This window comes from Stenella coeruleoalba, assembly GCF_951394435.1.
Source record: "Stenella coeruleoalba genome assembly, chromosome: 6".
Classification (NCBI taxonomy): domain Eukaryota; kingdom Metazoa; phylum Chordata; class Mammalia; order Artiodactyla; family Delphinidae; genus Stenella; species Stenella coeruleoalba.
The window spans coordinates 103,811,866-103,837,228 of NC_137151.1; the positions used below are offsets into that span (position 1 = coordinate 103,811,866).

A 25,363-nucleotide genomic window follows, 5' to 3' on the forward strand; every position below is an offset into this window, starting at 1 on the left:
TTAGATGATAAATTCTGTAAATCAAATCAGCATATAAACCCTACCAATTATTTTAAGAAAGGGAGAAATAGAACAAACAAGCAAGCCCCTAGTTGGATATAAAAGGTTCCTTGTGAAATGTGTCTCTACATTTTCAGTCTCAACCTGTGCCCACCCCTGAACATGTTTATGCTTTAATCACACTGAATTAATTGTTCACTGTACTTTCCATGGTAATTTCCAGCTTCTTTAAATCTATTATTACAGGTTCCTCTGTCTGGAATATCCTCTTCACCATTCTTCATCTGACTCATTCTTGTTCATCTTCATGACTCATTTCAGAAACCATCTCCCCCCCAAAAAAATCTTTCCGACTTCCAGGTTGGGCTAAACGTGCCTCTTTTTCATTTCAGAGCAGCTTTTGCTTACCATTTATCATAAAATACTGACGGTAGCTATTTTTGCGTCTGATTTCTTCACTAGATTCTTTGACATGTTCCTGATATAATTCCTGGGACAGAATTAACCACTCAATAAATGTGTATTGAATAAAATTAAATAAACTTGTTTTGTAGATTCAGCACTCCGAAATGGAATATTAAAGCTAAAGCTTCTTATATAAATCAGTGTGATAATTTTTAAAAGAGCATTAAAAATTATCACCTAAAAAGATTTTTATATAAAAAATACAGTAATGTTTCTCAAGTACTTACCATGAGCCAAATGTTACGCTAACTGCTTTATACACATTTTCCTACATAATCATCGAAACACCCTTGGGAAGAAGTATTTTAAGTATTTTTTCCCATTTTAAAGATGTGGATTTTTTTTAAAAAATTTATTGGAGTACAATTGCTTTACAATGTTGTGTTAGTTTCTGTTGTGCAACGAAGTGAATCAGCTATATGTATACATATATCCCCTCCCTCTTCTACCTCCCTCCCACCCCCACCCCATCCCACCCATCTAGGTCATCACAGAACACGGAGCTGAGCTTCCTGTGCTTTATAGCTCATTCCCACTGACCTCACAGCTAGCAAGTCCCAAACCTGGAACTTGAACTCAGGTTTGTTGACCTAAAGCTCATGTTTTAGTTATTTTACTCTAGAACAGAGACCATTCTCCATATTACCTTATTGGTTACCCATTCTTAATTGAAAATGGTCTCAGAAAGCACCAAGACAATTAAACTTTATACTAAAACAAACAAAAATAATAATAATCACTTCTACAGATATAAGACAACAGAACATTTTACTCCAACTAACTTCTCCCTTTATTTAAATTCATGATTGTTCACAGTCAACAGCAACTGTGTAGATCTAATGCACTAAAACTGTTAATACGTGCTTTGCTGCACTGTGATAAAACCTCCTAAAAGAATTACTGACAATACATTTCCTTAAATAAAATGTCCAATTTTTAATATTGTCTAATGGTACTGTCCCCTCCCCTCTTAAAACAGAATTTTAATGACTGCATTTGCTACGAAGAAAGTTAGAAAGGTGCTCAAAAGCAATGATATCCATATTTATTAAATTTTCACTTTATTGTTTAAATACTACCCTTGTTTACATAATTTTCATCATTACTCAACTGCATTAGTTTTCATACACACCCATGAAACATTATATACCTACACCAAATCTAGTAATATGTGTTAAAAATCACTGCTACATTTAGAAGTAACCTGAAGGACAAAAAAATAGTAGAAAAGCAACAACATAAGTTGAGTCACCTAAATGTGTTACTGTAAATATTTCATGAATATTGGAAGATTAACAGCTTCCCATATAACTTTCCCAGGCTGCTGCCGAAGATGACGGAGGGGCAGGTCCTGGTGCTCGATGGCCGAGGCCATCTCCTGGGCCGCCTGGGCGGAAAGGCGGTGGTTGTGCATTTGTGAGGGCATCAGCATTTCTGGCAATTTCTACAGAAGCAAGTTGAAGTACCTGGCCTTCCTCTGCAAGCGGATGCGGCCCCTACCACTTCCGAGCCCCCAGCCACATCTTCTGGCGGACAGTGCGAGGCATGCTGCCCCACCGGACCAAGCGAGGCCAGGCCGCTCGGGACCGCCTCAAGGTGTTTGATGGGATCCCGCCACCCTATGACAAGAAACAGCGGATGGTGGTTCCTGCCGCCCTCAAGGTTGTGCATTTGAAGCCTGTGAGGAAGTTTGCCTACCTAGGGCGGCTGGCTCGTGAGGTTGGCTGGAAGTACCAGGCAGTAACAGCCATCCTGGAGGAGAAGACAAAGGAGAAGGCCAAGATCCACTACCGGAAAAAGAAGCACCTCCTGAGGCTACGGAAACAGGCCAAAAAGAACAGAGAGAAGAAAACTGACAAATTCACAGAGGTCCCCAAGACCCATGGATTCCTAGTCTGAGCGCAATAAAACTGTTTATTCTTAAAAAAAAAAAGCTTCCAGTATAGGGGACAAAAACTGTGGAAATATTTTTTAAACGAGTATATAATATTTTATTTCAAGATATATTTAGTAAACATTCATTTATTTATATACTGGAAAATATAATATGATAAAAAAGAAATAACTGCCACTTCAGAAGTATGAAAATTTTAGCCTATACAAAAGGAAAAGAAAATAAATGCTTTTGAATATATGTGTGACTAAGGCAAATAACTCCTCTCTCTGTGTCTTAAATTTATTTTCTGTAAAATAAAATACCTGGAAAAAATTATCATTTTAAGAATTCTACCTGCAGCCAACAATTCCAAATCTCATATATATTAGAAACAGAGCAAACATTAAAATGCATTTAACATGGTAATCTGCAATCTCAGTAGAGTGTGATGAATTTACATGTGTTTGTTTATAAAATCACCCAGAGCTTCTGAGTATCTGAAGTGTTGTTGTTACTGATGTTCTTTTGTGGATGGCAAGTATATTAAATCCTACAGCCCTGACTTTCTTACTGATTGAAATAAACTAGTTGTGGAGCCAGGGCCAAATATCCTTGGTCTTTGTACATCAGGCTGTCTGTTCCCACTGCTGTGCAATGTCTGTTAGGTGCTGGACAAATGAATGGCTAGGCAGAATGTACAAATAAGTACAACGGACTGAATCCCATTGAAGTATGTTTGCATGATTTCTATAAATTTCAATGTGACATAAGTCTAAGCAGAGGCTTTAATTTCTGGCCCAAAATCACTGCAAATTTTTCTATATTCTCTGTGTAACATCTGTTGAAAATCTTAGGATAACTAGGAATCACAGTTAAAAAATCAAAATTACCAAATCATTTAAATTTTTCATTGAGAATGAATTTAAAGCTCTTAGTTTTAGATTGTTCTATAACATATGATTTATTTTTTCTTTATTAAACATTTCAATGTTCACAATTAATTTTTTTTTTTTTTTAAGAAAGAGTAGAGTACAATGTGAAGAAAATGATATTCTCAGGTCTTGAATTAGAAAAGCTTAAACACATATTGCCATCCTGGTCCAAAAACTGTATTTGTTCTCAATGCATCATTATGTTCAATTAATAAATTTTTTTCAGTATAATATTTTGCTGATTGATGAAAACTTAACAGAAAAATATGTAGAATTCAGGGAGATGGCAACACACTCTTTATGATGTATCCACCACACCATTATTATCAACGACTATCTGAATGTTTAGAGTACAAGGTGTTTACCTGCAGTGTGTTGAGTGGTAAATTCAACATAGTAAAAACAGTCAGTGTAAACTTCCTCTTATGAGCATGAGAGTGACTGCGATCTAAGGTCTGTTCTGTCCTTCCATTCGCTTTTTTCTTCTCTCTCCAGCCATGGAAATAGAGCTCAGTTATTTCTGCATGGATGCAAGGTGAATGAGGCTGTCGTTTCTCCTTGCAGTGCTAATTATTACAGGTCACTGACATAATACAGCTATTTTTTTAATTAAAAAAAAAGTTATATAGCATTATCTCACTTACTCGGGTATTTGAGAGGAATGTGCAGAGTGTTATTTATTTATACAGAAATCTGCCAACCGAGAGACATCATCTTGCTTTGAGGGGCCTCCTGCTGGCAAACTGAGCAGCCCTGTTATTATAAGAATTAAAATGCTGCACACTGTATGGAAGAAAACATAACACAATCCTATAGTGTGAAGCTGTCTGGATTTTCAACCTGTAAAAATACATTATTCCAATAAAGACAAAACTTAGAAAACTTCAAAGTGTATCACAAATTGGGATTATCTCTGCAGTTTCATTGTTCTCAGCTATGAGATACATACATTAGACAATATCAGACCTACTTTGATCATAAACCAGTCTAATGCACTAATAAATTAATTGATAAGGAATTGATTTTCTAGATAAGTACATCTCAGTTTGCAGTCTGAGAGACAGTGTCTACGCCTACAAAAATAATCTTAGAAAACAGAATTCTAATCATCGTCTCTGATCTCAACTACAGATATGACAGCAATTAGTTCTTCCTGAATAATGCCCTCACTGCAAATTACATTAAAAAATGAATGTTACTTCTCACTTACACATTACATAATTTCATCTCAGAATTTCCCAAGACCCACCTAAGAGTCCTGGGAAATAACTGAACGTTTAATAGCATCACGGCTAATAAATATACTTCAACATTTTCATACTTGTAAAAACTACAGAGCATAACACAATGCATTAAAAGAATTGCAGTGATGCATGGAACCAATGAGAATCAAAATATTTGTGTAAGAATAAACATTTGGGGCGCTACAAGGCTCCAGTAGGTACAATTTTGATCCTTGTTGTGAAGGACAACTTTGGCAATTCACTTATACTTCATTATTTCTAAAGAGTTGAGTGAATAGAGAGCTCAAGTTATTACATGAACTAGTTCATAGTTGAAATACCGTATAGGAATAGGAGGGAGAACTGGCAAAAAGGAATTAACTACTGTGCTGAGGTAATATCTGCTAGCCTAGCCTCTAACTCCTGCTGGAGAAACAGTGATCACGGGAGGGGGTGGGGGGGAATATAAGGTCTTAGGACACGAATAGTTGCATGTCAAGCCCTAATCCTAGAGAAGATTTCTTTCACAAGTACTGACACTATTCCAAATAGGGATCACAGTCAAAAGGGACAGCTGTTTATGACCTCCTCTGAAAATAGTTATTTGGGACTACCACTGCTGCCTTTCTTGCGTGTTCCCAAAATCATGTGCACTGATGTTCCTAATCAAGATTTCTAGTGGAGAGGAATGAAAAACCTATAAAACCAGTTTTCCTAAATTTTATTTCTCAAAGTGCAAATAAATCCAAAGAAGCTTGTTATCCTTCCTCTTAGCAATATAATGTAGTATACTACATCACTGAATTTTTTTAAAAAGTACGATAAATGCTACTCATATTTTAACATTCTATTACTATTAGAAACATAATATGATTTTAACATTTTATTACTATTAGAAACATAAGAAATATGATTTAAACTATGAGTTACAAGGAGTTTTATGTAATATAGGTATACCAAAATTTAATCAAACAATGCATACAACTTTCCAACTCTCTTCTTGGAAAAACTGCAAAACATCATGTTCTTTTTCAGGAATGTATTGATGGTGACAGTAGCTTTGGTGAAATTAAAGCTACCGCATGAGATGATAAAGGGTAAATAAAATGGCTATTGGAAATTGGCCTCACTAAATCTGAGGAAAATAATTCATTTTAAAAATCAATAATTTTCTGCCTTTAAGCTGTATTCACTTCAGGCAGATATGTCTACAGACAACCCATTTTAGTATATTTGCAAAAGCTAAATAAAGGAACAAAATGATTTCAAATAAAACAAAATAAAAGTTAAAAATCCAAAGTGCTACACCCAGGTAAAGACTATACATTAAATGAGCCCTAGAGGAAATGAGTGACACAATTAGAATCATAGCAAACTCTTCCTAATGTACAAGTGGAAAAGAGGAAAACTGCTTCCCTATTTGGTGATAGGGGTTGGGGCACGGGGCTAATTCATAAACACATGGAACCCTAACAAATCCTATAGTATTTAAACACGATAATGATATATTTTAAATAAGAAAAGCAAAATTAGTAATAAAACTGATAGAAACTGACTGCCCTTTCTAATGGGAAAGGCTCTCTAGACTGGTTTTTAAGTAGGATATTGACTGGCAGTGAAAGATTAAGACTGCTGTGTAAGAGGAGAACGAGTTGGTTCCTGATTCATGGATGCAGTTAGAACCACTCAGGGGTGGAGGACAGCACGGTCTAAAACAAAAGCCCACATGGAGTGAGATAAAGGAAGGAGAGACTGGCTGAATGTTATGTGGTGGTCATTTCGTCTCTAGCATTTTCATTTACCGTTCAATATCCCTGCTTCTCTCATAAACTCAGTATATTGTCTTTCTTTAAACTCAAACCTTGAAAGTTAATTACTCTCATTTCCATAACCTCACCACTGAATAGGACTAATCCAAATTACACCACCAAATACCTGGTTAAAGGTTACCATAGTAACAACAATTGTCATTTACAGAATATATTCATTAAGTTTAATCTGCTCATGGTATCTTCATTTAAGATATATCAGGGCATCTTAATTGGATAAATATCCTTTAAAAATTTCTTTGATTCAAATATTCAGATAACACTTTTTTTCTCTAAATTTGTGATCAACCATAGGTTAAAGAGCATGTCATATTAATGATAAATAATAACAAAATTGATGGAGGAAAATCAGTGGTATTGACTTCGATTACAGTTTCATACTCCAGTTTCAGTCTGCATTTAAGAAAAAATTACAGTTGTATCTACATGAAATCTCAATCCCAAATTCAACACCTGCATCTAAAAATCATATAAAATTTAAGAAGATTCTGGCATGTGACAATTATTTTGTGTTACTATCTTCACATCTGAATTTTTAGTAATTTAACTGCTACATTAAAAGGTCTTAATTGCAAGAGTATAACTCATAGTGTGTCCCAGAAAGTCTGATAGAACTTAATCACACATCCCCACTGTCTATATTATTCTGAAGCACCACCTGTCAGCTGAGCAACATAATGGCATGTGACAGAGCTTGTGAACCAAATTTCTATCTGTCTCTCAGTCTAGAGACAATAGCCTAAATAAAAATATATATTTTTATTTCTTATGCTGCAATTCACAGCATCTTTGAAAGTTTCCAGACTGGTAACTAACAGAAATAACTATTTTCTTGATCTAACTCACTGGCAGTAGGGAGGTTGAGGTTGTTGCCAGAAAGGAAGCAGTCAACTTTAGAAGAGCAAAAACTGCCCTTCCCATTAGTAATACTGTTTTGCAGTGTTCCAATGTTAATCAGCGAGTGAGCACAACTGGCAGAGCCCTGTGAATTAAAAACTTTATGATGATATGCATAGCCTTTGATTCCTTAAATATCAAAATAAATGTATAAAAACCATGATAGAGGGAAAGAATTTAATAATCACAACAATTTACAGACTGTCTTCTATGTGGAAATATCTGTTTAGTATTCGTAGATAGATGTGAAGATTCTGCTCCAGCGTGCAGAAATTTTTCCAAAAATACATTCAGTCATACATTACATTAGTTGTGCCCTATCTTGAAAAGTTTAAATGCCTATAAAATGTAACATAAAAAGTTATCTCATGAATTTGATTAAAAACCATTTTCTCTTGAAGGTGCTTTAAAAAACAATAAGGATGAAAGGATAGAGGACTTGAGTTTGCCAGGTAAACATAAATCTTTGGAACAAAACTGTCTCCCTAAGCTCTTTTTTTTAATACCAAAACTGTAAAAAAAAGAATATGAAGGAAAAATGATTTCAGAAAACTGCCCCTCACAGGGAGCCAAATTCTTTCCCAAATAGTCTACTTACAGTACTCATGCCTATCCATATACACAATGATTCTGAAAATCAATACTGCATCACCTGTTTATAAACACAGGACATAGAACTGCTGTTCAAATTATGAGAAAGGGGAAGTCCATGGCCTGCTCATATTTAACATTTTGTAACTTTAACTGTATGATGTTTCTTTTTTTGCTTTTAACTGCCTTAGCTCTCATTCTACTAATACTATAGTGTACATAATGTAATTAACTACTGAGCATCTATGTGATAGATACCATTTTATATGTACTACCTCACTTAATCCTCATAAATATGAGGTTGATCTTAATATTAGATGCCCTTTTTAGATGAGAAAATTGAAGCTTAAAAAGATTAAGAAATTAACCCATCTTCACATGGTTAGTATGCAAACCTGAGCTATTTAATTCTTAAGTCCCTCTATTTAACCTCTACTTCAACTCTTTGCAATATTTCACTTGATATTATCGATTTTAAAAAGTGATTAAACTTGTTACTCTATTTGAAGTGTTATAAATGTGCTGAAATTATAATTTGACAATAGAAAAGTAGCATATATTGTTAATATCCTTGATGTTTCCAAGTTTTGCATATTCACAAATATACCTGGTTATTAACAATTATTATGGGTATCAAATAAAATAATTGTTAATGGCCTAAAATAGGTAACAAATGAATCTATATTGTCAATATCCTTCTTAGAGGTTTTAGTTTATTTTCTTATATAAAATATTGCAATTTGGACCATGGAAAATTGATAGTTAGGAGCTTAGGCATTGCTGATTGGCCACCTGCACAGATGTTTCCCATTTGGTAAATTATAAAATCTCTAAATTTCTGTTTCCTTGACTGTAAAATGAGGACAGTAGTGGCCATGTTGTGTAGGTTAGTTGAGATATTGTATGAGAAGTGCTTTAGCACACTTCCTGACACAGTAGTCCTTTAGTAAGTATTAGATATTATGACTTGTTGGCTTTTTAATCAATTAAGAAGAAGTTGTATAGAAATTTATACCAATTAAGATTTAAAAAGCACACTACATAGCGAAAAGAGAAAAGTAAAATGTTGGACTGCTTGAGTCAGAGATACTGGGTAGATCCATGTAGAGGTACCCAGCAGGCAGTAGCGACAGGAAGGAGGGGAGCTCTGGAGAGAGGTAAGAGCTCAGAATAACTTACACAGCGTTGAGATGGGGAAGGGATCCAGAAACTGAGACAAAAAGGTAATGAAGAGGACCAAGGCCAGAGAGAGGCTTGAGAAAGACTTGTTGAGTGGGTTATCTTCATTCACTGCCTCTTTAAAGATGGATAACCAAAATCTTAAGTCTAAAGTATACCCAATAGTAGCCAAGTAGATTGTTAGAATATTATCTCTGTTGAGAACTGACGCTGTGATCTTGGCCAGTTATGTCATTCTGAGTCTCAGTTTCCTTATCTCTAAAATGGAGTTAATACCGCCTACCATGCAGATTTTAGGGAACACTGGAACTAATGCGTAAAAGTACCAGCACAGTCACAGTGCTTGCTGCAGAGGAAGCATTAAAATGGATATAGATTGAGACAGGAGAGGTGGCAAATCAGAAAGACTTAAGGCAGAAGGTAGTATATAACAGGAATGCAGTTTTCATACCAGGAGAACCTAAAAGAATGTTAAAAGAATGGCAACAAAAGAAACAAGCAAAACATTTCATTTAGTGTAGATCTTACAGTATAGATCCAAAATAGGTAGTAAAAGAGAAGGAAATGTCAAAGGCCTTGAAGAAAAATATTTCCTAAGCAGACTGAGAAAGGTTTACTTTATTTGTAACCAACTGAAGCATGCATATGTGCCTTCTCTTTTATTTCTTTTTGATTTTTCAGTCCCTTTAGAAAAGTGCTTCTCTTTTGCTCTGATTTCTTAACACTTTATCCTCCACTCAGAACTAGAGGCCTATTTTTCTAACTTCCTGCCCTGCCTATGTCCTCACCTTCTTATACGTTTCTCCCTCTGGTTAAGTTAAACCCAGTCTTATAAATACCTGCTGGCATAAACCCAGAAACACAATGAAACATTTGTATACTTTTATTCTGTATCGTGTGGTTTTTACAATTGAGAATGATTTATTTGTGATAGTACATTACATTAGAGGTATGGAGATCTAATGTAAAGACTACTAGAAAAAATAAGAGCAAAATATTTTATATTGAAGGAAACCAAACTTTAAAATACCCTTCACATATCCACAAATCTATTAAGGACAGGTAGATGGTGAAAAGCATTTGGGTGGGAATCCTAGTCACAGAGACAGAGAGTGTGGCTTTCACTGCCTCTATTTTTCAGAGACCAGGAAAGGATATTCGGGCATGACGTGCTTGTGACAGACCCTCAGGGTGCGAAGGGCCCTCAGTGGCCACAGAACCCAATCCCCGCTCCCAACATCACTGACCAGTTGTTCTTCAGCTGCCTCATTCATTCTTTATCATCACAGAAGAAGTTAGATAAGACTTTACCACCCCACACACATGAAGGAACTCACCATCTCCCAGGACAGACCATTCCAACTTTGGGACACTCTAACTGTGAGAAACTCCTTGATGGTGTTCAAATGAAATCTGACACCTTACAATTTCAAACAGCTGCTAATGTTTCTGTTCTCCAAGGCTACACAGAACAGTGCTAATCCCTCTTATGTGTAACAGCCCTCCAACTCTTGAAGATAGTTATCATGTCCCCTTCCCAAGCCTCCTCTTTTCCATGCCTGGCATCTCCTTCTTTCTTTAATCATTCTTCAAATGAAATGGAACTCCATTATTTTGTTGTAAATATAGTTTTCTTTGAAAAATAATAAATCACATGTCCAAACGAAGTTACCAAGAGTATCATAATTAAGCTGATGTTCACAACTTCTTTCACAATATTATATTTTAATCATGTAAAAGAAATTTTAATTGAATGTTTTCTTATCCACCACAAATGAAAGGAGTATATGCGGTGCCCTCGAGGGACAGACTCATATCTTACGTGACAATACACACTCGTGGAGCAGCTGACACCTTGCCAGATAAGCTGTTCATTCTGATTAATAATATAAGCATGTAATATGTTTGTTCCCACATAGTTATGGCAATCGCAAATTCAAATCGTTGTGATTCATCAGCAGCCCAATTTAAAGACACACATCACACATCAGCACCTGTCTCACTCTCAGGAAAATTCACAGCATCTGCTTTATTTGAGTCCTTTGGTCTGCCTCATTCATATGATCTGCTCCTAGGTTAATTCACAATTGGGAACCAGTGACATCCTGTCTATTGTTTTTAAGCCACTTCTTTCCAAACTTCAAGTCAAATCATTAGTACCTAAGCTGTGATACACAACTTAGAAACTGCCTCCTTCATACCGGCTAATACTTAATGGCGGCAAAGTTAGTATGATACTGTTCACATTCCTATTATTTTAAAATACTTATGGCAGAATTTTTATTACGTGTAAGAGTAACATTCATAGTATTTAGTGACCATCTCAGCAAAAACACATAAGAATGGATCACAGTATATGCCAAAGCAGAGATCTGAAGGTCCCTGATTGTGTCAGGTATTAATTCTTTAGTTGTTTGAGGAAGGGGTGCCAGGGGAGGGTTCTGGGAAAGCCAATCGGTAGGAATATATTTTAATATTTTATCAAACAATAAAAGCATAAGGAACATAGCACTTGGATACTAGTCCTGGTAATGGAATATACTTTGTTGCTCATACTCTTACACAAAGGTTTCTAGGATTTTGAAAAAGTCAAACAAAAGTCTCAACATTCTTACTAGAAATAAAAAGGACATAAAAGTTATTTTTTCATATATTTGAGTAGGAAGCATTGAAAAGCATTTGATCTTGACCTGCTATGAAATCAAAGACGTCTTTAGCTTAAAACCTTCGTGTGCTATATCAGCATATATACAATTACTACAGACTTTAATCAAGAGAGAAGCTGTCTGAAAAAATTAACCTTGAAATAACCACTGAAAATATGATGAGATGAACAATTCATGAATATGAGAATTATTCTCTATAGTGAGCTTGATTATGGAGAATGCAGTCTTGAGCTATGACAAAGCTCTAGCAGGTATATAAATAATACTATAACTTTTTAGATACCTTTACAATACACTATGATAGAAAAGACTTTTGGGATGTTTTTTGAGATATTCCCAAACATGGATATTACTGTCCAAATTCCTGGCTTTTTCTAGGATCACGTTTCCATCAAGTGTTACATGTTTTATGACATTTTTTTCAGACAAGTTAGTCTCACTTAGGAATTCATTAAAATTTATTCTTTTGGATGATGACACTTTTTTACAAAGATCAAGATTTGGGTTTTTTGTGTGTTTTGTCTTATAGCCACTTCCTGATAATTACAGTGGATCTCTTCCTGTTGGCTTATCCAGCAGATGAATGACTAGTTCCAGAATATGCATCTAACCACATACCAGATTTGAATCAGAAAATTATCATAAAATGGGACTTCTGATTCACTCACAAATAGTCAAAATCCTTAAATATCCCAAGCCCGGTATATATGTCCTTGAAACAAAGATATTTTGGATGTTTTGACATATTTTATTTTCAGCAGACCTGGAACAATTGAAATGTTTTTGTTTTTCCCTTTTTCTCATTAATAAATCTACCTTCACAGTGCTCATCCTGCCAGTGAGAAATGTGGTACTTAACAGAATTTATTTTTATACAGCCTATAAATGTTGAGTGAAAGCTGTTAAACTGTGGGAGACAAACTTCATCTGTACCTTTCAAAGAGTGGCTGAGTCAATTTGTAGGAGTGAAACAGCATGTATCAGATCTAAATTTGCTAAACAAAATTAGCTGCGTGCCATTCTGTTTGTCTTATCTCTTTCTCTGGCTCATGGTGTGCTAATTCTGGCCACAAGCAATATAGTAAGTACAGAAAAAATAATAAATGTCCTCTTCATCAACAGTTACATAAAATGTTTTGTCTATTTCAATTTATCTCAGAGTTTTTATATTTTCAAATTTCATTCTGCACTTAAAAAAAAAAAGAAAAGAAAAAGGCCACTAAAGAATTGTATCTGAATACCAATCACTTCAGTTTCCATTAATTCCAAGTACACTTTTAGAGGTTTCGATATATCACCAGGGACAATGGGGCTGCTAAATTTGAAGTTAAAATAACTGGGAAATATTAACTGTTTAGCTGATATTTTTACATAGTAAAAGTGTGACTTGAAATACTAATCCTTTTATTGTTACTTAAATGTGTTAATATATTAGTAGTTAAAATATTACCAAATATCTGAGCTGAGTACTGATTTTAATTTAGATGCATTGTTTCATTCACAGCTAATAATGTCTATTGTAGTTAAAACGGTCACATTTAACATAGTCAGAGGGTAAAAGTCAAAGATAGATTTTTTTTTAACTGTGCTAAATAACAAATGATTAAAAATTCAATGAGCTGTATTTCAAGTGGTAGGGCCTTAGTAATATAGCTTTTATATACCAAAAGTGACAAGATTCTTTTAAATCACAACATTATAAACCAACCATTATGAACTACAGAATTGCATAAGAGACAGCATTACATGACCCATTTAAAAAACATGGCGTCAAGAAAATATATATATACCTGGATGAGGCATGTTCATATTCAGAGTGGAAATATTTTGAAAATTATCTCTACAGGGTACATTATTTCATCCAAAGATATACTGAAGTGCTTTATAGTGTGATTTTACTCTTTATGACAATTTTTTTCTTGAAACAATGCATTCTTCTACATTAATAGTAGACGCTACTATGTGCAGTAGGGAAAAAATAAAAAATTATATAATGACACCCAAAATTCACACTAAATGAGAAATAATATGACTTCTTAAAACGTATAATTTTCAAACATAGGCAGAAGTACCATAAAGATTTTTGTAAACGGCTTCAGCTTCAGAGCCCCTCTCTTCCACTGGTGCCTCCCAAGGACCTGTACTTAATTTGTATTTTTATTTCTGTATTGTTTTTAAAGAGGTTCCCCAAACTGCATAAATGCAGGTCCCAACATCTTGGAAATGCCCCTGCTTTGAAGTTTTCTCAAGAAGACAAGGCTTATATGATGATTTCCTTAATACATACAACACACAACACACACACACACACACATGCACACACACACACAAAAAGACCTCTGGAGAATAGAAGGGATGAGGGGAAATGCAGAGTAATCCAAAGGAGGACTCCTCGAATGATAGATTTATTGGGTAAGTTTCTTCAAATGGCTCCAGGGAAAGCATAAAGAGCTGTTGACCTGGAGGCAGAAGGATCTGGTGTGCTGAGCATCCTTTTCTCACACAGTGGGGCAGGTGGAGTAGAGGAGCCACGCCTTTCAGAGGGTCACTAGCTCCTGTGGCTGGAGAAGGCATGAAAGAGCAGACGGCAGAGGCAGCTGGCTCAGAACACGGCAGACACGTAACTGCACCGACGGATGCACCAGTCAGGCTTCACCCTTACATACTGCTGCTTTATATCTCTACTTCCTCGTCTACAAAGTAGAAACAATAATCCCTGACTCGAAGTTTCTTCTCAGGGATTCTTAAAGGAAAAACAACCAGGAAAGTTCTAAGAAACTTTTCAGACAGACGTACTAATGTCTCCATACCCAATTTTCTCATTAATAGATTACTCTGCAGACTGTTAGGTAAGTTTTGAAGTTACATTAACTCCTTAGGACGTTATAAATTAAGATACACTTAGGGCACCACAGTGACCTAGAAAGGTTGACAGTTTCTTGGAATCTGATAACCTGAGAAGAAATGTCTGGAAGAGCATTTTCCCTGGTAGAATCTGACCAGGGAAAATCTATAAATACTATAATAATTTCACCAATTTTCAGAATGCAGAGTGAATCATCTAAAAGAGCAGCTAAGAGAATCCCAGTCACCTCTCAGTACAGTTATGCTGCAAGTATTTCTTTTATAGGATCCTTTTCAAATGGGAGGCATATGTCTAGTTGTCTATTTTAAGATACTGAGAAATCTTAGTATTAACAAAGTTGTGTTATTACATACATCTAGGAATAGAAAATGCCGCATTCTGTCTGGAACCCTTTTTTCATGAAATACTTATTAGCATTTCTCTGGAGGCAAATTCCTCCCAAGAGTTTGGAAAAATCACTTAATAACATATTTTTTTATATTGTGTTTCATTGGTCTCATCTGTCCTTCTTTAAAAGAAAGGGGAAATCTAGCATCTTGAGCTTCTTATATGTCCTCCTCAGTGCCTAACACAGTCCTCAAACACACTGATGGGTCAGTACATGTTTACTGCTTAAACTGATTAAAATTTTAAAATGAGAGATAAGTAAGAAAAGCAAAGTAATGGCCACATAAAAATAGTAGGCTACAAGACAGTTACATGTTTAAGAATGGTATTTATATATATTTAACTCACCAAAAATAAAACTAACAAATATACTTGGTACCATATTATGAGCAGACTCTAAAAATGGGAATGAGGACAAATGATATACTCTTGGAAACACTCCATTGAAAGGAATACCCTAGGAAGCTCAAGAAAGCAACTAAGGAAATTCCCAGGGTAAACATGTCTAATATCTATTATTAGGAATTCTATAATTATGTTTTTAGAACAGCTTACTTTGTGCACTTATATGGTTTAATTATAAATAATAACCATCCGTGAATGAGCTTAAAATTGTTTCAGTAAATGTATGTTATTCTTTCATTTAAAAAAATATTTTTAAAGAGCTTACCATGTACGTGGCACCTCATTAGTCTCTGCAGGGTTTGATAAAAATGTTTGCTCTTAAAAAGTTAAAACTATAGAATGGTTTAAGATTAAATGCAGATAGGTGGTACAGATAAGGATTATAGATTAGGGTAGCAAATGAAGGAAGATCTAATGAAGAGCTATGATTTAATACGGAACTGGAAAGATTCAACAGTTTGGACAGGAAGGGCAACCAAGGGAGCCATGAATTCCAGGGAAAGGGGTCAGCAAAAGGAAAGACAGAAAGTAAGGCTCTGGAATACTGACTAGGTCAGCCTGGTTCTTAGACAGAATACATCTTAAGAAACTCTTAAGACTGGATCAAAAAGGAAACTGAAGACTATTTTAACAGGCTTTGAACTCTGCAATGGGAATCCATTGAAGGCTTCTGAATAGAAACTAGGATGATAAAAGTATTATTATATTAGAAATGGTCATCTGGCAGTGACAAGAAGGAAGTCTTGGAGGTAAAAGGACATCGAACAAGGGGATGAGTAAAGAGGATCTTGCAGTATCCTGCTCTGAGTTTTTAATGACTAGATGAGGTCAACAAAAGTCTTAGGGAATAGCTTTTAATAAGCCATGCAATCAAATTTCCTTCAGGGGGAAAAAAAAAACTTGTTTTACTGCTCTAGTTCTAGACAAATGATCAAACAGGAACTCTTAAAAATGAAAGTGTGTCTAAAAGAAATATTATTCTGTTTTATTTTCATTTGGTTTTCATAGGTTCCCATAGAAAAAAAAAATCTCATATTCTCATATCCTCTAAGCCTACAGGGAAGAATAGGAAATAATGACAAAAAAAGTTTTTAGTAAAAGGAGAGTTCGCTTAAAGCAAAATGCCATCCACGACTTCAATTAGGCATCCCCTGCTAGTGATGGGGACCCATCTTGAAATAGAGGATTGCATAACTTATTACTCAAGCTATAACCATACTAGACATAGTCATAGAACCTAGAGAATCTGTTGTCATTTTTTCAGTCCTAACGAGCCATGAGATATCCTCAGCACATCATAGAAGACCAGCAGACACATTTTTTGAGAGCAGGTTTACAATCCCCATTTGTATCCTAAAAGCTTTAAACTTGGATGTCCACCTAGACCATGTGCATATGGGACTAGACATAAGTAAAGGTCAGAAGAGTAGTAAAGATATGGTAGGTAAAATTTATCATTTACAAGTCTGATCTTTTTGGAAAATAAAGGAGTGCTTATTGCACCCTTCACTTTCTTCTCTCTAAACACTTTTAGACAACGTTCCAAATGAAATATAGAACATGCATAGAGCCTTGATTCCTATTACTTTAACTCTCTGGATTGAGAAACTGAGTCTTATATATTCTTATTCATGTTTAGTATGCTTCAGTAACCCCCACAATATTGGAAATAATGTGATTAACAGTAATGATCCAGAGCTAGCTCTCAAGGGGGAAGTTTAATGATACTGCAGAGGATGTTTCCTCGTGTCTATGTTAACGTTTTACAGAGGGGGGCCCATTTTTATCGCAAATTCCTAACAGAAAGTGACTCTTCCTGCCAAAACAGGTTTAAACCTCCCTTCTGTCACTATCCCCCATGAGAATGCTGATCATGTCCGAGAAAGCTCTGGCGCTTTAGAGAAGTCAGGGACAACCAGAGAGAATTAAGGTTAAATCAACAACATTCAAAGTCACAAGGACCAGAGGCAGCATCTTGCAGGAGCCAACTAGAAGGAGGCAAATGCACCACAAAAGTAAATGTATAAAGTCTTAGTACTTAAAGCTTAGCTTATACACTTGTGCAAAGAATAACTGTGATCCTAGTAGGGCCTGAAGAAAGATGAGGACCCAACAAGATAAAGATAAAGAACCTTGCATCTAAGGATGGGCCTGGATGAATCTGAAATATTCCCATGGATTTGCTAGTTAAGGATCCCAAGCAACTAACTGGTCGTGAAGAGCCCATTGTTTACCCTTTATAATCCATTTTCTTAAAGCATGCATACTACTTAATACAGAATGAAGAAATAACCATTCTCTACTTATTGGTCATCTTCACAAAGTCACAGGTAAAAGAAACTCTTGAAGGCACTATTATAAACAGATACTAGCATCGGCAACCCTTACCTGACTTACAGGGTCAAAATTCTATATCCAGAATAGGCACTACCAGGTGAATAGATCATCTTACAGAACTACACCTTAACAAAGTTTGCTATATTTCTTTAATCTTAAGGTGCTGTAAGTTACAAATGCAATCAATGATTATTCTTAAATATAAATTAAAGATGATGATCCTACAGTCTTCCCCTTGAAAAGAACTTCGCAGTCTGATAATTAAGCCCATGGCTCCAATCCATTTGTTTTCATTCAATCTTCCAATACTCTAAAAATAACCCAACCTTAAACTTTATTTATTCTTTTATTTTAAGTGTCTGCAACTTTTCAAGTACTTCTGTGTATGTTAAAATGATAGGAGTGTTGGGAACTGCCAACTAATTTATATTACCTAACTTCTCTGGGCTCCCAGTTTCCTCAGCTAGAAAATAAAATGTGTAGACTAGATGAGTGGCTTTTAAATAGTGCTAGATTTCTGTAACGCCAGAGCAGGAGAGTAGACACCAGAGTGGGAGAAAAGCAGGAGAGTGCCAAAGGCAGGGGGCACAAAGCTGGCTTCTCGACAAAGCTTTAACAAAAGACTTCTCCTTTCACCCTTTTACCTGATTTAGATACCAGGGTTACACACATAAATTCACTTGAAAAAGAAGAGGTTCCTTTAAAAAAATAATTGAAAACCAATGCATTTCTTTTTTCTAAAAAGTCTAAACATTCTTTTTCTGTCTAGCTGAATCATTAAAAACATTCAAGATGTTAACTCCTTAAGTATTACTTTCAGCTATACTGATAGAGATGAGGAAATTGAGACACAAAGCAAGAAGTCTAACCTAAGATCACAGAGACAATGATTGTATGACCAGAATCGAATTCTCCTAATTTCTATTCTGCTGCTTTATTCTGTAGCATTCCACAACAGCAGGGCTGCTGCTGCACTACTGATAGCTCAGGCGCGCACCATTCCCATTAAATTCTATGTGGCTGCCGCCCCCTGGAGTTGTGCCAAGCAACAGGCCTGCAAAGCAATCACGTATTTAAAATGAAAATAACTATAATACAATTAACTACCTGTTCAAAAAAGCACTTTAGAATTAGGACCCCAAATACCATATATTTCACCTCTATGTTATAAAAGTGAGACAGTTCTCTTCCCTCTTGAAAAATTAGTACAAATAGAAACCACCAGTTGAAGTGTCAAATATTACAACAAGAAAGTGGCTTTAAAGCTTTGATTAAAGCATTGGAAAATAGGTCAATTTATTTAATAAACATGTCAGAATTATCAACAACTCGGAAAAAGCCAAATAAGACAAAATCTAAAGAGACCATAAAGCAATTCTGAAAAGTAGTATTTTGGGGAAATGGCCTTCAAATACAAATTCTTTAGACATAATGATCTCTTTATTTCCTTTAGGCAGGTGCTCTTCTGACAGCAATGGTCTGTTAGAAAGCTTACATTATGTTTATTAACATATGTGTTCATGTTTTAAATATATCAATTAACTCATTACTGGGATGTATCTCAATATCACAGAAGACTTGAAAGCCATTTTTCAGAAAACGACTATACAGTGGAGAAATAGAGAATGCATTACATGCATTTCCCCCTCAGGCATGCAAGCCAAGTCACAAAGACATGGAGTTGCTCAAGGTATTAAAAAGAAACTGGAGGAACGATGTCCCTACAATATAGAAATCCTGATTTGAACCACCTGGCTATGTCCTGTGTCACACTCAGCCACACAATAGGTAGGCAAAATCTCCTTCAAATTACGTAGGAAAGCTACAGCTTCAGGAAACACCGATCTAAGATATTTTTTTATTTAAAATATTAAATAAAATTGAGGGATTATTTGTCATTATAAACTGTAAATTTCAGTCAGTAGGAATACTAGAGGGCATGAAAAGTAAGGTTTTACTTTAACTGTCTAATATTTATATTAATTCAGGAAATGTGTACTAGATAAAGATGCAATTTGGCTCCATATGGTCAAATGTAACATAGTAGAACATTTCTAAAATGATATAACCTGGAGAAAAGTTTATAATTTGATTAAATTCTGCCCTGCAACCATACTCAGTAGATCACTGTCAAAGATAACAGTGGAATATGCTTGACAATTAACTTTTGTAGAACAGATATAGTCTTAAACATTCATAAGCTAATTTCAACATAAATATTAACATCTCGCCCTATAAAGCAGTATCTCTTAAAGGGGTGAAATCAAACAGCAAGTGCCAAAAAGTCTGCAGGTAAGAGAACATCTTTTTTGATCATTTGCTTCATTTATGTTATAGGCACTTACAATTTACACATGGATATCCAACAGCAGCAGGACACTGTACAATAAAGCAAAAACTTGTTGCTATTTTTAATATATGCTAAATTTTTTTTAATAACTGGATTGAAATAATACTAAAAACAATACCACTTTAAAACACTGCCATGTTTAAGATACACTAATTCAATTTATTTTCTAAAATGTGCATCTTACATAGTCATTAATCTCAAGGTGGCTCTAATCACAAGGCTTCAGAGCATATTTAGATAGAGCACATTTCCTTGCACGCCTAGCATTTTTTAAATGGCAGCAGTCTACCTTGCTTCTTTGGTCAAGAGGGGAAAAGAGGAAGACAGAAAGGGAAAAGGGGACTTCTCTGTAGAAAGATTTGGCCTTGGAGTCAGGGTTTTTGAGATGTGCTAGCGATCTTGGATCGATGCCTTTTTATTTTCTTTCAGGAATAAATCTGAGCAATGGAATGGCTTGCGATTGTCCAGCCAACCAGCCATATCAGATTTATCAGAAAGAAAGAATGAAAACTGACTCAGAGGACTCCTGCAGTGCCTGAGTGGCAGGTTGCTGGGAAAGACACACACAAAAAGAATATCCTTAGTGATGATGTGGAAAACATATTCATATGTGTAAACTCAATAAATAATAAGACATAAAAAAAGAATCTATAGTAATGGAAAAGGTAAATGCATAAGACAGATGACAAATAGAACTTCTATTTAAGAACCAAAGGGATGAAAGCTCATGAATACTAAATATTTGAATCCACTTTAAGGAGAAAATATAATTTTTCCTCAAGTGAATGCAAACTCCAAAAATCAGCCAATGCAAACTTAGTGTTTTCAGGTTAGAGCAAAAAATACGTAAATCTTCCATGAAGGGCATGCCCTGGTAAATATTCTAATGTAATTTCTTAATTAAGACACATATTCAGTGACTAAATGAAAGTTATACATATAAAGGAGTAAGTACCTTGATTTTCAAAAAAATTGACTTTCTATGCATGTATGATTAAAAAAAAATAAAAGGAGTTTGGTTTGAGAGAAAAAAATCAGAAATCAAGGAATCATGACACAACCAGACTCATTCAATTTAATCCTATCAGTCCACATTATAGTATATTCAAGTGATCTGCAGTCACGATAATAGGTATAAATTTATGTGGAAGCATTCTGAAGAAAACAAATTATACCTTAGTCTAAAAAAGCTCCTCTTACATATATAAGAATTTCAAAATTGAAAGAAAAAAAGAGAAGCTGTACTCATGGGTGTGCTTACAATAAATACATGTAGGGAGATAACTGATTTTTTAAAAACTTATATTGAAAATCTTTTCATCATTTAACTAAGTTTTATTAACCTTTTTCTTCTCAAATGTAAAAAAAACTAATTTTGGAGATATATCTTAAATACGTAGGAAAAATGTGTGTTCTTTTATAGAATGAAAAGCAGGACCTAGTTACTTGCAAATAAAAAAATGGAAACTGAACTTGTTCATCACATATCTACTAAGGTATGTACGGGCATCACTTCAGTACTACTACATTTACATACATATATTGTATTTCAGCACAAAGGTGATACTGATTATTTTTCCATCATACCAGGAAGACAGAAATTTTGGAATTCTTTTTGGTGGTAAAGGCTTTATAACAGCCACATAAAGGGTCTTTGACTATAATACTTCTAGATAAAATAAATCACTGGAAATGAGACAAAGCCCTTCAGAATTACTATTAAAAAAAAAAAAAAAAACCTGTCTTCTCTAACGCTGATTTTTTTCCCCAAGCAAAAGAGGAAAAATAAAAACAGGTCCTCTTCAGTTACAATTATTTTAACAAATATCTTAGATCTATACAACAGAATCCTGCCCCTCCCATATTTTTATTCTGTTCACAGAGAGCAGTAAATAAGGTGCATTCCTTCTGCTTCTAGATTAGCATTTCAAAAATATGCCACTTTCCCCTGAACTCCAAGCGTGTCTAATAATGCGAGAAGCAGATTGTCTTCCCTCGTTTCCTTAATTTGTTTCATCTAAAAGCAATTCACTCAACATCTTGTCGCCCTCTGGCAGCTTAGTTTACTTATCCGCACTTAATTTCTCGTTCGGACCAAAACAAACTCCTCCAAACTGCTACTGACTGCTAACCGCGAGAGGGGAGACACGCAATATGTATTTACTTGGGAACATACAGCCATAGGTACGTAGCCACGAACACACGCAGAGCCTCACTCATACCCCAGAACGTAAGTTGGTTTTCTAAAAGCACTACATTAAAACCAGCTGAACTTTCCCTGCCAGGTGCGGCAGGGCGGGGGTGCGGAAGAGGCAAAAAAGAAGTCCCGGGGGCATTTGCAATTTTCAGAGGATCACCTTAGCGTGCGTGTTGCAATTACACCAGGGATGCACCCGAGAGCTTTTCTTTGTGCGGCCCTTTCATCTAGATCACTTTGTGTTTCGAACAAGGGAGGCTCGCCTTTGTGCCCCCAGAATTTCAAGTACAGAGTCAGACACGGAACAACAATGGCACGCTAATCCTCGCGCACTAAATGGGCTCACTTGTGGGCCTGACAATTCACGCGGGGAAGCGAGAAGACACCAGCGAGGGCGCGAGCCGGTGTCGCCTGAGACGGGGAAGAGGACAGCTGCAGAACTAATTTGGATTACATTCCTTGCAGAAATTCTGAAAAGGGCTTTTCGGCAGAGCTCAACTCCGAGCCGCACAGTTAATACCAGATTGCTGCGGACTCGGAGCCGGGTCCCCCAGCGGCTGAGGCTGCACCAGACGGCCCCCAGTAGGTCCCCTTGCAGAAATTCCTCTCGGCTAAGCTTGCGTGTCAGTCGCAACTGCTTTTGAATGGGTCAATGTGCATAATCAACCCATTGAGGGGAAATATGAAGGGACTCGGAGTGGGGAGGGAGATAAAAAAGGGATGTATCTAAGAGGCCGCTTGGAATCTCAAATCCGTGTTGGTGTAATTCCGGAGGTGGCTGGAGCTCGGGAACTGGTATGCATGAAGAATTTCAGAGTAATTGGGAGGGTGCAAACGTCCAGTACAAACGGTGCACATTGTGCCATTCGAAGGTCATTTTGAGAGGCTCGAGGATTGTAGCTTGTTATTTACTAGGCGAGGAGGGGGAGGCGGCGGGGGCGGAGCGGGAAAACTACAACGCGCTGTTTTCTTGGTGAGGTCAGAAGGACACCCTCCGGGGGCCTGAAGCTCTCCCTCTCGCCACTCCCGTGGGTTTTATCTTCTCTAGCTGCCTCCCACGCTCCCGCGACCAGCCCCGGATGGTTCCGGAAATCTCCCCGGCTCTCCAAAAGGCCCCCCTCGGCCGCGTTTCCCGCGTTTCAGTCACCCGTTTCCCTCAGCCCTTTCCTGTCCCACTTTCATCCCCAGGAAACTCAAGTGTCAGAAACTTTGAGCTCCTTCGCCCTGCAGGTGCTGTCACTGGCCCTGCGGACCGCGGCGCGCCAACCCCACCTTGCTGCCTCTCCCGGGTCAGTGAGCCTCTTGCCGGGCGGGGGCACCGGGGCGCGAGCTCTCCGGCCGACAGTTGCCGCGCACCCAGCGCAGCTGCGCCCGCCTCGGGTTCAATCCGCGTGACGGGTCGGCTCGGCAGCCGCGCCCGGCAGTAAACACAAGTTGGAGGGACTCCGGCCAATAGCAAGTTGAACTACAGGAAGAACTCTTTCTGGAGCCAAACACAGAAACCGACGGGAAGGCCGGGCTCCCGGCTTAAGTATGTCAAGCCATTCTTTTTTTTTTTTTTTTAAGCGGTCACGCAGGCAGGCAAGGAAGCGCCTCTCTAGTCAATGGGGGCGAGGGCTGGGCACGCTGGCCGAAGAGGCCTATCGTTGTGGGCCCCCGGGCCGAGGCGCGTCCTCCCGCCGCGTTCCGGCTCCCAGGCTGGGCTCAAGGCGGGTCTGACCCCGCAGGCTCGGGCGGCCGGAGGCGCAGCGGCCGCGGGCAGCACACGCAGGTGCAAAGCCCGCTCTCTCGGAGCTGCTCTCTCCACAGCCCTCCCGCTCACCGGAGCCCAGCTGCCACGCCTCGGGACCCCCGTCCTTCCGCGGCCCCGGGCGGGGAGCGCTTTTCCGAGGCTTCTTCCCTCGGGGGGCCCGGACCCGGAGAGGAGCGTCTCCTGTGACTCCGGCTTTGGGTCTCCCACGTCCTGCACAACGGGCGCCACCAGAAGGGATCCCGCTTAGGGAGGCTCACAGAAAACGCGCGAGAAAGAAGCGGGTGAGAAAGAAAGAGAAAAGGGGCGCAAGTGATTTTTCACGATAACTGAACACAGGCACACGCAGAGGGTAAGTTTGGGGACAGATAGAGAGTCGCACGAAACCCAAGGAAGAGGCGCGGATGGTGTGATCCCGCCACGCCCGGGAGCGAGCGTGTCTCCGGCTGGGCTCTGCCGGCGGCCGCAGGGTCAACCGCGGAAGCGCGAGAAGGACCGCGACCCACCTGACTGAGAAGCGCTGGGCTGGACGGTCCCCGCCGCCACGAGAAGGCTCACCCAGACCCACAGTCCTGTCGCCAGCTTCATTTTTTGGAAGTCTCAGATCCCGTGCTGATAATTACATGTCCAAATGGCATATCCCCTTTCGGGCACACGGAGGAGATCCCTCAGCCGGGCGCGCGTGGGGCACTGGCGCGCGCGGGACACCGGCTCCGAGCGCGGGCGACCCAGTCCTTGCCCGCGGGGCCGAGGCCTGGAGAAGCGGGGGGAGAGGGTGCGCGTGAGGGTGCGCGCGGGTGGGAGTGGGCTCGAGTGTGTGCGCGTGGTGCTCCTGGTCGGGCCGGACAGCTATTTCCCCGTGTGAGCCTCCGCTTTCTCGCTCCCTCCTCACTTTCTCGCTCTCTCCCTGGTTGGTCAACAATAAAAAGGAAGGGTTCGGAAAAGGGTTTCCAAAAAAAGTTGATTGCAAACAGGCGGTAGCTTTCCGGCCTCTCCCCCCAGCCGGACTCTATTCGGCTCACTTTTCAGTTTCCTCGCACCTCCAGTCCAAATTGGGAGGAAAGGGAGGGGTGGCGGGGAGAAGCTTCTTGCTTCACGCGATCCCGTCCTTTTTTCCTGTCAGCTTTCCTCACACTTGTCCGGCGGCTGCGGTAATTAAAGCTCCGAGCGTCATTTCCAACGCTCCGCCGTCTCCAGCTGCAGCCCCACAGAGAAATTAATAAGACTCGGTCCGGGAGAGGGGGGGAGAAAAAGAAAAAAAAAGGTGGAGGGGGGTGAGTAAAACAACCCTCCACGCAACCAGGCTGGCTCGGCTCAGCCGCGCAAACCCCGCCCCCAATCTGACCCAACTAGCCACGCCTTCTCCCCCAAAGGGAAATCTTATTGGTTCAGCCACTCCCCAAAATCTTGGGC

General features: G+C 38.2%; 1 protein-coding gene and 1 pseudogene across 4 annotated transcripts in view; one reads left to right on the plus strand and one right to left on the minus strand.

Moving 5' to 3' along the window:
• ERBB4 (erb-b2 receptor tyrosine kinase 4) overlaps positions 1-25,363 on the minus strand; it is a 1,115,448-nt gene extending 1,090,085 nt beyond the window's left edge. For 2 of the 3 annotated variants that reach the window (XM_079925305.1, XM_079925303.1), the window contains exon 1: positions 24,457-25,363. In XM_079925305.1, the coding sequence (XP_079781431.1) occupies positions 24,457-24,538 (82 nt within the window). In that variant the 5' untranslated portion in view covers positions 24,539-25,363. The remainder of the gene's footprint in view (positions 1-24,456) is intronic. The other variant, XM_079925304.1, reaches the window with a different exon arrangement.
• On the plus strand, positions 1,034-24,542 carry LOC307188305 (large ribosomal subunit protein uL13-like; annotated as a pseudogene). The gene has a single exon. The product of its transcript is annotated as a large ribosomal subunit protein uL13-like (transcript).